Source organism: Thalassophryne amazonica, chromosome 17 (genome assembly GCF_902500255.1).
Source record: "Thalassophryne amazonica chromosome 17, fThaAma1.1, whole genome shotgun sequence".
Lineage (NCBI taxonomy): Eukaryota > Metazoa > Chordata > Actinopteri > Batrachoidiformes > Batrachoididae > Thalassophryne > Thalassophryne amazonica.
In genome coordinates, this window is record NC_047119.1 from 28,720,185 (window position 1) to 28,736,576 (window position 16,392).

Genomic DNA, 16,392 nt, shown 5'->3' on the forward strand with positions numbered 1-16,392 from the left:
AACAAGTAGTGTGTGAAGGAGCTTTTTGGACAGACAAAGACAAAAGGGGTTTGAAGACCAGAGCTCAGAGTCTGTACCAGCTGCATGCAGTCAGTGCTTCACTTTTTGGACGTCACCTCCTCCGACCCTTGCTGTGCTGCACATGGGTGACATAGGAATGAACCAGTGCAGGCTTCTCTGTGTTCCAGCTGCTTGTGCACCCACAGGGACTCCTGTTTGCACCAAAGCTGCAGGATTGCAGAGCTGTGCGGTTACATGTACCTCAACCACACACAGGCTCAGCATCACACGATTGATTCAGCATCTTGCACACATTAACTGCAGCACAGATGAGAGGGGCAGTGCAGTAATCAGGGACAGTCCTGGCGTTTATTCCCACTATATGTGCTGAGCAAATGTGTGCACGGTGCCCGCACTGTGAATTTGTGAGAGGAATAGAGTTAGAGAGAGAGAGGGAGGGAGGGAGGGAGGGAGAGAGCCAGGGAGAGAGCGGACGTGTGGTAGCGAGAGCTGGGAGGAAGGATGGCTGCTTATGTTTGAACTACCTCAGATGCTCAAAGGCAGAGTCGAAGCAGAAATCCAGCAGAAGCAAAGGAACAGACGTCTCACAGGGAGACGCGTCTTCGTTTGTGGGGGAAACTGAACACATTTGGTAATGCCTGCTGAAGTGAAAGAGGTAAGTGTGTGATGGAATGGCTCTATTTGCTGTGTACCCTCCCTCTTTTTTTCCCTGCAGAGAACTGAAGCCCTTCACAGCTTTGCATTAACATCTCTGTCATGATGAATGAAGCAGCCGTCCGTCGGTTCACCTGCTGGTGTGTGCAGTCTGCATGGGGACATGATGCATCTTCATCAAGCATGTTGCAATGTGTGTGTGTGTGTGTGCGTGCATGCGAACGTGCACACTTATGCATGTGTGGAAACTGCATAGGCAAGCTTATAAGAAGGGGGACAATCTCTAATTGTGTAATGAGCAGAGGTTGTCCCCTCCTCAAGGCAAATTGTTGCACACACACACACACACACACACACACACACACACACACTAAGTGTTTGCTGTGAGGCATCAAGGAGACATTAAATCTGACCATGCAGCATTTAACTATTTGAGGAGCGGAATGACAGGAAGCTCCCTACTGCAACTTTCTGCTTTTGTCTTTTCTTGCAAAAGAGACTAAATTTAGCCTGCAGTAAATACAGTTATATTGTGCAAAAAAAAAAAAAAAAAAAAAGCAAATGCATGGTCGTATTTCTGCAGGCATCAATGCTGAAATGTCTTTTTTATTCCCAATGCAGATGTGACTGCTGCTGAGGGTGGATGAGTTGTGACAAAGTTGTGACTAATGGCTTGTGACATCAGAGGGTCGATGTCACGTTTTATTATCCTGTGGGAACATGACGCTTTTAATCCTGCACTTTGATAGAGACAAAGTGACTGCTGAAGCTAATTTATACACAAGTTTCAGAAAAAGCAATCATGATCTGCAGATGTCGCAGCATTTGAGAGCATCCATTTATTCAGATGGGCTTTTATGGATCTGTGATAACTTTGAAACAAGCTTCGTGTTGCTTTTGCCCTTGAAGTGTTCTGCAAAATCTAATAGATCACAAAAAAAATTATACCCGATCATGGCCTTCTATTCCACGCCACACCATGCTTTTGAAGTCAGAAATTGACCTATTTGTGTGTGTGTGTGTGTGTGTGTGTGCGCACTTAGGAGGGGTGCAGTGAGTTATTTAAATGAGCTTTGACTCACTGTGGCCGGGCCTTCCCTGCAGCTCAAATTAGACGAGGACAGCTCACAGGCCGCTGTCCAACCCATTATCCTCCTCCAATTCCTTAATCAAGCTGTCTGTAGAGGACGGGTGACTCTGGCCGTCTTTTGGACGGGCATGCTAACGAACAATATCCAATCAAGCCCTCTCGCCCACCCATACAAGGGTCTGAATCATTTCCCCTCTTCCCCACATTTTGTGCATGAATGCGAGGGCTCTCGTGTTCGGTGGTGAGCTGTATGAAAAGAGAAGCCGGCCCTCCCTCCACATCCACTCAGCTGTTCACTGCAGCCCAATTTAATGTGGTGCAGTTTAATGCAGCAACAGAAAAGAGTTTCAGAGTTTGCAACCAGTATGAGATTTTACACCCTTATTTGGGATTTTGCAGCCTTGTTTGAGATTTTTATAGCCTTATTTGAGATTTTGCACCCTTTATGAGATTTTGTAGTCTGTTTCAGCTTTTGCACCCTTATTTAGGATTTTGCAACCTCGCTTGAGATTTTTTTATAGCCTTATTTGAGATTTTGTAGCTTTGTTTGTGATTTTGCAGCCTATTTAGGTTTTTGAAGACTGTATGAGATGTTGAAGCCTGTTTGAGATTCCTTCTTTGAGACTTGGCATTTTTGTTTGAGATTTTGAAGCCTGCTTGAGATTTTGCAGCCTGGGTTTTTTGCAGCCTATTTGGGTTTTTGGAGCCTTTATGAGATATTGAAGCCTGCTTGACATTTTGCAGCGTGGGTTTTTTGCAGCCTATTTGGGTTTTTGGAGCCTTTATGAGATATTGAAGCCTGCTTGAGATTTTGCAGCCTGGGTTTTTGCAGCCTATTTGGGTTATTGAAGCCTGTTTGGGATTTTGAAGGCTGTGTAAGATTTTGAAGGCTGAGATTTTACAGCCTTATTAAAGAATTTACATCTTTATTTGCAATTGTGCAGTTTGTGATTGTGAGTTTTTTCAGCGTGTTTGGGTTATTGCAGTCTCACAGTAAAATCACCAGTGTTAAATTAACACCAACAGTTTTACACTGGTGATTTTGCTATGCTGAGGTTTTGTAGCCTTGTTTGAGATTATGCAGTGTGTGAGATTTTAAAGCCTCTTCAAGATTTTGCAGTTTGCATGACAGTTTGAAACCTGTTTGTGTTTTTGAAGCCTGTATAAGATATTGAAAGCTGTTTGAGATTTGGCAACCTATTTGAGATTTTGTCATCTTGTTTGAGGTTATGCAGCATGTGAAATTTTAAAGCCTCTGAAATTTTGCAGCCTGCATGAGATTTTGAACCTGTTTGTGATTTTGCAGCCTGGGTTTTTGAAGCTGGTATGAGATGTTGAAGCCTCTTTGAGATTTTGAAGGCTGTGTAAGATTTTAAAGGCTGATTAAGATTTTGCAGCCTTGTTTGAGATTTTGCATCTTTGTTTGTGACTTTGCAACGTATTTGGGTTGTTGCAGTCTGTTTGAGATTCTGAATTTGGATTGGGGTTTGGCAATTTTGTTTTGACATTTGGTAGCTTTGTACACTATGAGATTTTGAAGCCTGATTGAAATCTGGCAGCTTTGTATGAGATTTTGAAGCCTGCTTGAGATTTTGTAGCCATGTACAGCATAAGATTTTGAAGCCTGTTTGAAATGTGGCAGCCTTGTATGACATTTTGAAGCCTGCTTGAGATTTTGTAGCCATGTACAGCATGAGATTTTGAAGTCTGTTTGAGATCTGGCAGCCTTGTATGAGATTTTGAAGTCTGTTTGAGATTTTGTAGCCTTGTACAACATGAGATTTTGAAGCCTGCTTAAGATTTTGTAGCCATGTACAGCATGAAATTTTGAAGCCTGTTTGAGATCTGGCAGCCTTGTATGAGATTTGAAGCCTGTTTTGAGATTTTGCATCAGTGTTTAAATTTGCAGCCTTGTATAAGATTTTGAAGCCTGCTTGAGATTTTGAATTGGGTTTGGAGTTTGGCAGTCTTGTTTGAGAATTTGAAGTTTGTTTAATATTTTCCAGCACTGTTTGAGATTTTGCTATTTTGTTTGAGATTTTACAGTCTTGTACACTATTATATTTTTAAGCCTGTTTGAGATTTTGCATCCTGTTTTGATTTAAAGCTTGCAGCTTTTGCACTGGCCCGTCATTTACATTGTGTCTGACTGGCACGTTTCATAACATTAATAATATTTTTGTAACAATTCTTGCAATGAAAATTGATGAAGACAATTGAAGAAATGACTAAAATTTCTCAAAAAAGGGTTATAAAATGATACATTTTTTGTGTTGATCTGTATTCTGTTGTGACTTCAGTTATTGTCGTGATAAATATCTCACCATTCGTTTAGCGATCCAGTTAGAAGTCTCACTTTCATAAGTTCCAATTTATCCCTTTTTAATTAGCCTCTGGTTTTTTTCTTCACATCAGGTTTTCCATCCCGAGATATTCTGTAAGAGCAGATTCATACAATGGAAATACTTTTTCTCTCAGTTTGGTGGGTCACATGACAGTTGCTTTGACATTATATATATTCTACTAATATAAGAATATACATGAATGAGATTAATTTCTCTTTGTTAGACTGAACACTCCAGCACCCTGTAGTTTTTTCAGATTTCTTTCAACTTGGTCCAGAAATGACTTAATAATCTTACTTTCACACAGCGTGGCTGTTTCATTTATATTATTTGAAATTTTCACGGAGAAGCTCGCCATAAAAGCGGCGCAGCAGGTGTGTTAAGAGCAGTCTTTAATATTAATATCTTTAATATGATGCGAGTGTGTGAAGCTCTTACTTTCACCCCTGATTATTCCTCATCTTTAACTTTATAATGAAATAAATTCAGGATCAGACTAGTATCTCGTGTCGTGGCAGACATAGTGTGATGGTATTATTTTCTATCTGGACTGGGATGAACAAATTAATTCTGTTATATAAATTTGATCCTCTTCTGTATTTGTTTTGACAAATAGTGGCTGCACACACACACACACACACATATATATATATATATGTGTGTGTGTGTGTGTGTGTGTGTATGCATATCCATCTCGGCATCTCCTGACTTGCCTGAAGAAAAAAATGACTTTAAAAAGTATTTCTGGAAATTCTTCAAAGTGTATCAATAGTTGCACATTGACTTTTGTTTACCGACCTTGACTTCATGGATGATGCTGTGCTCTTCGCCGCTGAGTGAGGAACCGGATTGTCTGGGTTTGTGACCGACCTGGATTATAGACTAAGATCCAGGTTTAGAATGACTTCCTGAACTCTTGGCCTTTGAGACTGAGAGGCACCTGGGAAGACCTCATAGAGTCATGACGTCACTGGACAGAAGTGTTTGGTGATGCTGATATCTTTGTAGGAGAAGGAAGGTCCAAATCTTTAGTGTCCTGGTGCTTTCTGTCTTAGAGGCTAACCAGTGGCCTCAGGTGACAACTAGACATCTTTGGTATTAGGTCGTTTCGGAGGATCCTTGGGTACCACTGAATGACTTTTATCAAATGAGCAGTTACTGAGGGAGCTTAGGGTGAGGAGCGCCACCTGCACTGAGAGCTAACATCAATTGAGCCATTTTGGCTACATGGAGCGTTTCTCTGGGCGGGATCCAGCATGCAGGTGCTTCAGTGTTCAGGACCCCAGTGGCAGAAGAAGGCCAAGGGGATGCCCACATTTGACCTGGCTGCAGCAGAAGGATGCTTACTTTTGAGAGCTGAGATGGACCGTTGCCTACCTGGGTGGTTGCTATCTGGGACCCAAAGTCTTTCAGTCATTTGGTGGACATGGCACCGTATGGCACCAAAACTTGCCCCCAGACCTGATCTGAATAACTCTGGACATCTTATCCAATGTCCTGATTATACAAACGTGAACATATTTTAAATTTAAACTATAGGGGTGCCTAAGTGTCAAATTGGTCAATAAAATGCCTCACTGGGTCATGTCTGTGTTTGTGGTGCAGGAGCAGAGTTCAGAGGGCCCCCCAACATTGTCAGTGTCCCAAGAGGCTAAAGAGACCACGCCTGATAACCCATCCACCAATGATGAGCTGGATACGCCCAGTTCCATCGCCTCTATGATGACCTCGACCAATGACAGCTCGACGGAGATAGACACCCCACAGCAGACGGACAATGAGGTTCAAACATTCTTTTGTGTGTTTGTTTCATAAAGTTTCAAACACAAAGTGCAAAGAGAGAATTTGTTACTAAATGTTTGCCAAGAATGAGGAGAGTAAAAGATGTAGAAAGTGCACGAGCGATAGGACATTCTAATATATATTATATTCACATTTGCATGTTTAATCCTGTGCTGCTACACAAGAGTCAAATCAAAGCCAATTTCCTAAATCAGAGGATTAAATATCCTGCAATTCAACAAAAAGACCTCAAATTGTTTCATCGGATGCCAATCTAAATTCACTTTGAACTAGAGCATCGTGCTCATAGAGCACAAACCTCCACCAACACTACTTTTTACCTTGGAAAGAAATTTCAAGGTCAAAGTCCTTTTAGAAGTGGCTTTTCATGAGCTAAGATGTGAACAAATGTCAGGAGTATGTATTTAGTTCACGCACTTGAATCAAAGTTTTTGTGTGGTGTTGTCACGTTGTTTTTTGTTGTTGTTGTTTTACTTTTTCAGTTTCTGAATTCTTTTTCAGATAATTTTCACAGAACATTGGTTTTCTGTGCTTTGAACAATGTGTCATTGCTTTTTGGCACTTTGGTTTCTGACTGATAACTGGAAGACAAACAGGCAAAAAATTGGAACCTCCATCCAATTTTGCTGGTGTAAGTTAATCCATAACAGAAAAATGAAACTGATTGAGGCACTTTTGATTGAGATATAGTGCAAAATGTACATTAAATGGGCTTTTCAATATTAAATTCAAATGTCCACAAAATCCACAATCTGGATCAGATCCAGATCAAAATTTGTCAGGCGATAGTGAGTGTCAGTCTGCACTTCACTTTCAAATATAAGAGTGATTGGGGCATGTTTCATTAAGATATAATGTAAAATATACATTAAATGGGGTTTTCAATGTTAAATTAAAATGTCCACAAAATCCACAATCTGGATCAGATCCAGATCAAACTTTTTCAGGTTATAGTGAAGTGCAAGTCTGCACTTCACTTTCAAATATAACAGTGATTGGGGCACGTCTCATTAAGATATAATGTAAAATATACATGAAATGGAGTTTTCAATGTTTCAATTTTCAATTTATTTTCATTTATATAGCGCCAAATCACAACAGAGTTGCCTCAAAGTAAATTAAAATGTCCACAAAATCCACAATCTGGATCAGATCCAGATCAAACTTTGTCAGGTGATAGCGAGTGCCAGTCTGCACTTCACTTTCAAATATAAGCGTGGTTGGGGCACATTTCATTAAGATATAATGTAAAATATACATTAAATGGGGTTTTCAATGTTAAATTTAAATGGCGAGAAGGAGAGAGATTGTTCTACTGGGGGATTTCAACGCCCACGTGGGCGGAGACAGTGAGACCTGGAGGGGGGTGATTGGGAAGCACGGCCTCCCCGATCTGAACCTGAGTGGTGTTCAGTTGTTGGACTTCTGTGCTAGTCACAGTTTGTCCATCATGAACACCATGTTCGAGCACAAGGGTGTCCATAAGTGCACGTGGCACCAGGACATCCTGAGCCGGAGGTCGATGATCGACTTTGTAGTCGTATCATCTGACCTTCGGCCATGTGTCTCGGACACTCGGGTGAAGAGAGGGGCAGAGCTGTCGACTGATCACCACCTGGTGGTGAGTTGGATCCGCTGGGAGGGTAGGAAGCCGGTAAGACCTGGCAGGCCCAAACATATTGTGAGGGTCTGCTGGGAACGACTGGCGGAACCCTCTGTCAGCGAGGTATTCAACTCCCACCTCCGGGAGAGCTTCTCCCAGATCCCGGGGGAGGTTGGAGACATGGAGTCCAAGTGGACCATGTTCTCCACCTCCATTGTCGATGCGGCTGCTTGTAGCTGTGGTCGCAAGGTCTCTGGTGCCTGTCGCAGCGGCAATCCCCGAACCCGGTGGTGGACACCGGAAGTAAGGGATGCCATCAAGCTGAAGGAGTCCTACTTATCTTTGTTGGTAGGTGGAACCCAGAGGCAGCTGACAGGTACCGGCAGGCCAAGCGTGCCGCAGCCCGTGCAGTCGCAGAGGCAAAAACTCGGGTCTGGGAGGAGTTCTGGGAGGCTATGGAGGAGGACTATCGGTCGGCCTCGAAGAGATTCTGGCAAACCGTCCGACGCCTCAGGAGGCGGAAGCAGCTCTCCACCAGCACTGTTTACGGTGCGGGTGGCGAGCTGATGACCCTGACTGGGAATGTTGTCGGGCGGTGGAAGGAGTACTTCGAGGATCCTTCCGAAGAGGAAGCAGAGACTGGGGACTCGGAGGCGGACTCATCCATTACCCAGGCCGAAGTCACCGAGGTGGTTAGAAAGCTCCTTGGTGGCAAGGCTCCTGGGGTGGATGAAATCCGTCCTGAGTACCTTAAGTCTCTGGATGTTGTGGGGCTGTCTTGGCTGACACGCCTCTGCAACATCGCGTGGTGATCAGGGACAGTGGCTCTGGATTGGCAGACCGGGGTGGTGGTCCCTCTGTTTAAGAAGGGGAACCGGAGGGTGTGTTCCAACTATAGGGGGATCACACTCCTCAGCCTCCCCGGTAAGGTCTATTCCAGAGTACCGGAGAGGAGAATTCGACCGATGGTCGAACCTCGGATTCAGGAGAAGCAGTGTGGTTTTCGTCCTGGTCACGGCACACTGGACCAGCTCTACATGCTCCATCGGGTGCTCGAGGGTTCATGGGAGTTTGCCCAACCAGTCCACATGTGTTTTGTGGATCTGGAGAAGGCATTCGACCGTGTCCCTCAACGCACCCTGTGGGGAGTGCTCCGGGAGTTCGGGGTCCGGGGTCCTTTGCTAAGGGCTATCCAGTCCCTGTACGACCGCAGCAGGAGCTTGGTTCGCATTGCCGGTAGTAAGTCAAACCTGTTTCCAGTGCACGTTGGCCTCCGCCAGGGCTGCCCTTTGTCACCAGTTCTGGTCATTATTTTTATGGACAGAATTTCTAGGCTCAGCCAGGGTGTAGAGGGGGTCTGGTTTGGGAACCACAGAATCTCGTCTCTGCTGTTTGCGGACGATGTGGTTCTGTTGGCTTCATCAAATCAGGACCTTCAGCATGCACTGGGGTGGTTTGCAGCCGAGTGTGAAGCGTCCGGGATGAAAATCAGCATCTCCAAATCCGAGGCCATGGTTCTCGACCAGAAAAAGGTGCTTTGCCCTCTTCAGGTCGGTGGAGTGTCCTTGCCTCAAGTGGAGGAGTTTAAGTATCTTGTGGTCTTGTTCACGAGTGAGGGACGGATGGAGCGTGAGATCGATAGACGGATCGGTGCAGCATCTGCAGTGATGCGGTCGCTGTATCGGACCGTCGTGGTGAAGAGAGAGCTGAGTAGGGGGGCAAAGCTCTCGATTTACCGATCGATCTACCTTACGATCCTCACCTATGGTCATGAGGTTTGGCTCATGACCGAAAGAACGAGATTGCGAGTACAAGCGGCCGAGATGAGTTTCCTCCGCAGGGTGGCTGGGCGCTCCCTTAGAGATAGGGTGAGGAGCTCGGTCACTCGGGAGGAGCTTGGAGTCGAGCCGCTGCTCCTCCACGTTGAAAGGAGTCAGTTGAGGTGGCTCGGGCATCTTTTCCGGATGCCCCCTGGACGCCTCGCTGGAGAGGTGTTCCGGGCACGTCCCACTGGGAGGAGGCCCCGGGGAAGACCCAGGACACGCTGGAGGGACTACATCTCTCGGCTGGCTTGGGAACGCCTTGGGGTTCCCCCGGAGGAGCTGGAGGAGGTGTGTGTGGATCGGGAGGTCTGGGCAGCTTTGCTTGAGCTGCTGCCCCCGTGACCCAACTCCGGATAAAGCGGAAGAAAATGGATGGATGGAATTTAAATGGCCACAAAATCTGTAATCTGGATCAAATCTGCATCAATTTTTATCAGTTGGTAAAGGGCACCATCCAGTGGCGGCGCCAGGAAATTTTTGTTGGGGGTCTGAGGGGGAGCTGGGGTAAAAGTTGGAGGGGCTCCACAAAATGTCGTTGAAAATGAACAATATATAGTAAATTGCTTTATAAATACCAAGGTATATGTTTTAGTCACCTGTGCTCCTCTAAAATGTGGTATCAATGCACACACACATCACTTAGAATCACTTGGTTTGTGATCCACAAACACAATTTTCTGATTTGTAACTTGTGTGTGGGTTTTTACAAATAAATGTTTATTTGCAAAACTGAAAATTCTGTTTGTGAAGGGTGATTCAGCATTGGTGGATCACTGAACACACATTCATCACTTTGATCAGTTACGCAATATTGAGACATTCTCAGCGCAAAACTGCAGTTGAGATCCACAAATTTGTCAGTCGTTTTTCACATTATTGGCAGAATTATTGGGGGAGCTGGGGGGGGAGCTTGGCACCACCACTGACACCATCCTTCATAACGCTCTCAAATATGAAAGAAATTAGATCTTTTTTGACAGAGTTATGAATTTTGTAAAATGTGTTCAATGTTAAAGATAGGGATTTTTCCTGACTTTGACCTTTGACCTTGAAAATTGAATCAGTTCTTGCCTATCAGGATAGGAAACCTCTGTAAAAATGTCATAGCAATATCTGAAAAATTGTGTGTTACAGGCTGTTCACAAACAGACAATCAAACAAACTGGGTGAAAACATAAACTCTGTCCAACATCGCTGGTGGCGGTAACAAAGGGAATTCATGATTCTTTGGCAGGAAGGGAGGATTCATTATTTACTAGTGGCATAGTAGAAAAGAAGGGAAGTAGTGAAATAGTGACAACTGATTAGGAATGAGCGGGGAGGATAAAGCACCGTAGATAATGAAGTCATGTTTAATCAGAGGTCTTGCATGCATGAAAAGGAAACCTCCAGAAAGTGCGGTTCTGTTTTTGCCAAAGACATAGCTGTGTGGTCTTAACCCTTGTAGGAGTCCAAAACTGTGGAGCCAGAAGCTGAACAACCCGAGACCCAAGAATCTGCAGAGTCAGAGCTCGAGAATGCCCAGACATGCGACACACCTGATCCCACATCAGTTCCAGGGGTTCAAGAAAACTCCCCAACTGAGGAACGCCCGGGTGCTGTCATCACCGAACCCTCTGAGTCTTTAGCACCATCCTCAACAACCAGCGGCACTAATGTGGCACCCCAACAGCCTCAGGTGATAGCACAGCCCGGGAAAGCAGTGAACCCAGATGGGCAGAGCAGGATCTACACCCTGCCAGATGGCTACAGAGGCCTCGGAGGTGATCTGTGCACAGGGTATGGAAGCCTGTCCCGTGTCGCCCTCCACAGCTACTGGCCTGTAAAAAACTTCCAGCCTAGCGCCCACTACACTTTACCGTTCCTCAGGGACACCTACGGTCCCACAGGGCTCACCGGCCAGACGGAAAATGAAGGCCTCAGCGAAAGGGCAGAAACCCCTCTTAACATCAAGTCTGAAAACCCGGCTGCCAGTTACCCAACACTGGGGGGGTTCCACCAGTTCAGGCCAATTACCACGATGGAGCTCCTCAGGGAGCCATCAAGAACCAGGTAACAGGAATGTACACTGTATTGAACAATACAGGTCCCAGCACAGAGACCGTTAAAAGAACTTCAAGGACTCTGGTGGATTCCATGGTGTCAAAAGAGTCTTGAGTAAAATACAGAGACGACCTTTCATGTACAAGTTGACAGACTGTAACATCTTTTTGCTGTTTTCTTACTCATTCAACATCATTGTAGCTGACATTACTGCAGGAAATTTGATTTAAAGTTGAGATCAATGCAGAAATGCAGATTGTGCAGGGAATAGAAAAGATATTTTGTACTTTGCTTTACATCAGACCGCCAGCTGATTTGGGTATCGATAACAAGAATGCCCAAAGCACAATGGTTGCAATAACAAGAACATATTGCAAAATACCCTGGAACCAGGCTGGGAAATTTGATTTAAATGTCTTATTTCATTCCATAATGAGTTTCCTTATCTAGTTCCTATAGGGGAAATATAAAATGCAAACGTGTAATGAAGTGATGAGTGGGGAGGAACTGTACCGTAGGGTCCTAGACTGCAGCAGTAACAGGCACGTCCAAACAATACCAACCCAATCTCACACCATTTCTTGATGGCAGCGTGAAAAGTAAATAAATCTATAGTTTGTGCTCCCGTCACGAAAATGTGGCACTTTTCATGTTAGGGGAAGGGTGAGGGTTAGGTTACAGTTAGGGGATAGTAAAAAGAAATAGAAATAGTAAAAAAAATAGTAATAATAATAATAATAAAAAAAACCGTGTCATAAAAATGTGACTCATTTCGTGACGGCAGCACAATACATAAATCAACACTGGCTAATTTTATCACAGAGGTTCTGCAGTGATAATTACACATATTAACCTTACAGACACACAATCGTTGAACTGTTTCATAGCTGTGAATCAGATTAGACAATGACGACAACACAGATGGACAGTGGTTGGGTAGCAGATGGTATCAATCAAGTAAGGACACCAGACTGCTATACAATGGATAACTGAGCCAGTTCTACCTTGTGTTACATTCCGGAAGCTTTATTCAGAAACCCTAATTACCATAGTTTCTGGAGTATAAGTCATGTTTTTTTATTTTAATAAGTTTGAGAGGTCCTTAGATTTATAGTCCAATGCGACGTATATGTCAAAAAATACCAGCCCAGTCTCAGTTTGCTTGGTTTTTATCCATGATACCGGCATGAAATTAATTACATTTCACCCTTCGCTCAATAATGCTAATGCTAATCCCCCCACCATGCCACCCCAAATTTTGTGTTACCCTCATGAAATTTTTTTGTGACACCATCATAAAAATCTGCTCCATTTCGTGACTGTATCACGAACTTGGCAAGAGAGATCGGGTTGATAAATACACACTGCACTTACCTTGTTCTTGCAGTGGTTCCACACACCAAAGGCTTTGATGGTCATTAGGCCGAGCACATCATCAGTCTCCTTCGGTCCCTGTCTTCTATCCAGATGGGCCCAAAACACATCAGGGCCCAGTTTCACAAAGTGGTCTATGTTGTGAAAGTGTCGTGACACGGACCCACAACAGGGGGCGTTAATGAATGAACAATGGATAAGCCAAAAGTAACAATTTAATGTTGTGAATCGCACAACGACGTACAGACAATAACAATATGGTGGAACGTCAATTATACACCAGGTGACGTGTGGGCAGGCTCGACGATAGAAGACGCCTGGCGAGAGAAGAGCCGGATCCCACACAGCTTCCACCACCAACGGAGCTGAAGAACACCGGAGCCGCCAAGCCCTGCGCCCCAGGTGGCCACTGTCTTCAGCAGTCAGACCCGGTACTGCTGGCAGAGAACAGAGACAGTCCTGATGAGTGTGGGTTCGCACACTCAGTAATCCCACAGTCTGTATACAGTTAGGAGGGAAAACCTCCACCTCCAATCACACACTCGTGCAGCTCCTGTGAAACCACTTATCTGGTTTGGGGTGTGAGGCGAAGCCGTCGCAGTCCACACCAAACGCCAATACCGCAGATAAGGACACCGTCACAGGAAAACGACTGCAAATGAGATCAGACTATTAGTCACAGTTAAGCTTAGCAGAGAAATTACCTGAATGGTAGCTGATTTCTCGGCGGGGAGGTGGAGTTGCAGTCCGGCCTTTATGGTGGTGGTGATGAGTAGTGGATGAGTGACAGCTGGTACGGATGATGAGTGACAGCTGTCACTCCCGGTCGCTCCGACGCCCTCTCGTGCTTGAAGCCCGCACTTCAAGCAGGGCGCCATCTTGTGGTGGTGGGCCAGCAGTACCTCCTCTTCAGCGGCCCACACAACAGTCTAATCTTGTTTCGTCGACTAAACTCACTTATTCGACTAATCTTTTGACATCAGTTGTTGCGCAAAGTTGAAAAAATTTCACGTTAGCTGACTAAAGTTTTTAGCCTGCTACAGAAGAGGCTAATCTTATTTTTGTCTACAAAATTTCAGTGTCTTACCTCAAAAATAGCGGCTATCATGAACCACCACTTGATGGAGCCTTGTAGTGAGAGCGGGTGTTCCGGGACCAGAATAATCCATTAGAGATCTTTAGGTTCAACAGCTATACCGCTTCCGTCTGCCTATGATCCTCTTCATCGTGGACATAATAACTCCAGCCATCAACCACCAAATGAGGAGGAACAACACCCTACCAGCCCTTCCTCAGGTTTTGATTGCACTGAAGTTTTACGCCTGTGGGAGCTTTCAGATGGTTATCGACGACACCATCCAATCTCCAAGATGACTGTGTGCCAAACTCGGCCATGGTTGCAGCAGACAACCCATGAAAATCATCGACTAACGTTAGATGGCTAATCTACAAGTTTAGCGATCTATGCGAAACGGAGATTAGACGGCTAATGTTGGGCAGCTGACCCCAGTCGACTAAGTAAGCTTAGTAGACTAAACAAATTACACTACTTTATGAAACCAGACCCAGATTTGTTGTCTGATTCATGTGTGTTTGTCTATCATTATTTTTAGTACATGACGAATCATACTGTTTTCATACACACCAGATTGTTTGATGTCTGTTAGGACAAATCCATCATCTATCTCCATCTGACCATGTCCTCTATCCAGACGGGAAACATCTAATCTGGTTTCTGATCATGTTTGTCATCATTTTATAGGACATGACAAACCATTGTGTTTCTTATGAAATATGTGTTTCAAAAATAAATGTGACTTATACTCCAGTATGAATGATATATGTTTTATTTTTATACTCCTGAAAGTACTATAAAATATGAGGCCACTCATTTAAACCTCTGGAGCTCCATCTGTCAGACTCAGACATGTCATTTTATCTGCTGAATATTCAAATAAATGCTGAAATGTCCGTGTCTGTCTCTCCAGAGGTGGCTATGATGATGCCTTTATGTCCCAGCTGGAAGGAAACCTCAATCCTTTCTTCCAGGCCATGTGCCGTGCACAGACACTGCAGTTCCCCCACAAACGCAGCAGCATGGTCAGCCTGGACAGCATCCGCAGAGACCCGCGCTGGAGAGATCCCAACTTGCATGAGGTGATCTCCATGCTGAGCCACCCAATGGACCCGGTCAAGTCCAATGCCGCAGCTTATTTGCAGCACTTGTGTTATGAGAATGATCACATCAAGCAGGAGGTCCGTCAGCTGAACGGGGTGCAAATCTTGGTGCAATTACTCGACCATCCGAAAGCTGAAGTTCACCGCAAGGCTTGTGGTGCCTTGCGCAACATATCTTACGGGAAAGACCACAATAACAAAATGGCCATCAAGAGCTGCGATGGCATCCAAGCCTTAGTCAGACTCCTGAGGAAGTCTAACAGTGTGGAAGTCAAAGAGTTAGTCACAGGTACCCTGGAATTCCCTTCATAGGGACACAACCTGCAACCCTTTAGGGTATTTCAACAACATTCTGTTTCATTCACCTGCAGGTACTCTGTGGAACCTCTCTTCACATGAACCACTGAAAATGATGGTCATCAACCATGGGCTCCAAACACTGACGGATGAAATCATCATTCCACACTCAGGCTGGAGGAGGGAATGTGCCAAAACTTCCAAACTGCAGAGCGCTGAGTGGACCACGGTCTTCAAGAATACCTCTGGGTGTCTGAGGTAACTTTCGATGCTGATTACAATTATGGACGGTAGTGGATCTTGACGCTCTCTAACGTGGTTGTTTCTGTAGGAATGTCAGCTCAGATGGGGCCGAGGCTCGACAGAGGTTGAGGGAGTGTGATGGGCTGGTGGATGCACTGCTTCATGCTCTGCATTCAGCTGTTATCAACAAGGACACAGACAATAAGGTCACTGCAGGACTCAGTCTCATCTAAGATGACATTTTCACTGATTCTGATGCAGTTGTGGGTTTCCTGCTAATCACCCACGTCCTTTCAATCACAAATTTCTGACCATTTCAAGACCCATGAGTGTGTCATGTAGAATGTGATTAAGTGACCACCAAAAATGTGTTCTAAAGTCCAACACAGTGTATTTGTGGCTTCTAAATGGTACAAAACTCAGATGCACCTTACATAAGTGGGTTTATGACACAAGTACACTTTGCTTCTACCCAAACATTTTGGAAAACAACCATGAAATTAAATAAAAACAACAACAACAACAACAAAAAACCTCAGGAAAAGCACAAAACATCACTTTACTGATTCACAGCTTCTCCTCAGGGAGCTTTGGTGGCCTCCATCTACTGGCTTGGACTCACAACTTGGCACAAATTTGCTAGAAATCTTGCCTTCCATTTCTCAATACCACAGTGCTGTGTGGCTGACACATGCCAGTTTAAAGGGAGTGACAGATAACACTCTGATTGGTTGATGTCATGTTTTGACCAAAACACACCCATGACTAATGAAGAGGATAAATCCAACACATTTGTGGTCTGATTACACACCCTCTAGATAGCAGAAGGGAATTCAACACACTTCAAATGCAGCGCTCTCGTTCAGACAGTGTGCTATAAACTATAAAAGTGGAACCCTTAGTCGCCTGTTTTAAAAA

At 44.6% G+C, this 16,392-nt stretch overlaps 1 protein-coding gene across 2 annotated transcripts in view; it reads left to right on the forward strand.

The window, feature by feature from the left end:
- The first annotated feature begins 461 nt into the window (after window positions 1-461).
- Window positions 462-16,392, forward strand: part of arvcfa (ARVCF delta catenin family member a) — a 35,028-nt gene continuing 19,097 nt past the window's right edge. For both annotated transcript variants that reach the window (XM_034192181.1, XM_034192182.1), the window contains exons 1-6: window positions 462-676; window positions 5,716-5,892; window positions 10,787-11,391; window positions 14,745-15,223; window positions 15,306-15,489; window positions 15,563-15,680. In XM_034192181.1, coding sequence (XP_034048072.1) covers window positions 656-676; window positions 5,716-5,892; window positions 10,787-11,391; window positions 14,745-15,223; window positions 15,306-15,489; window positions 15,563-15,680 — 1,584 coding nt within the window. In that variant the 5' untranslated portion in view covers window positions 462-655. The remainder of the gene's footprint in view (window positions 677-5,715; window positions 5,893-10,786; window positions 11,392-14,744; window positions 15,224-15,305; window positions 15,490-15,562; window positions 15,681-16,392) is intronic.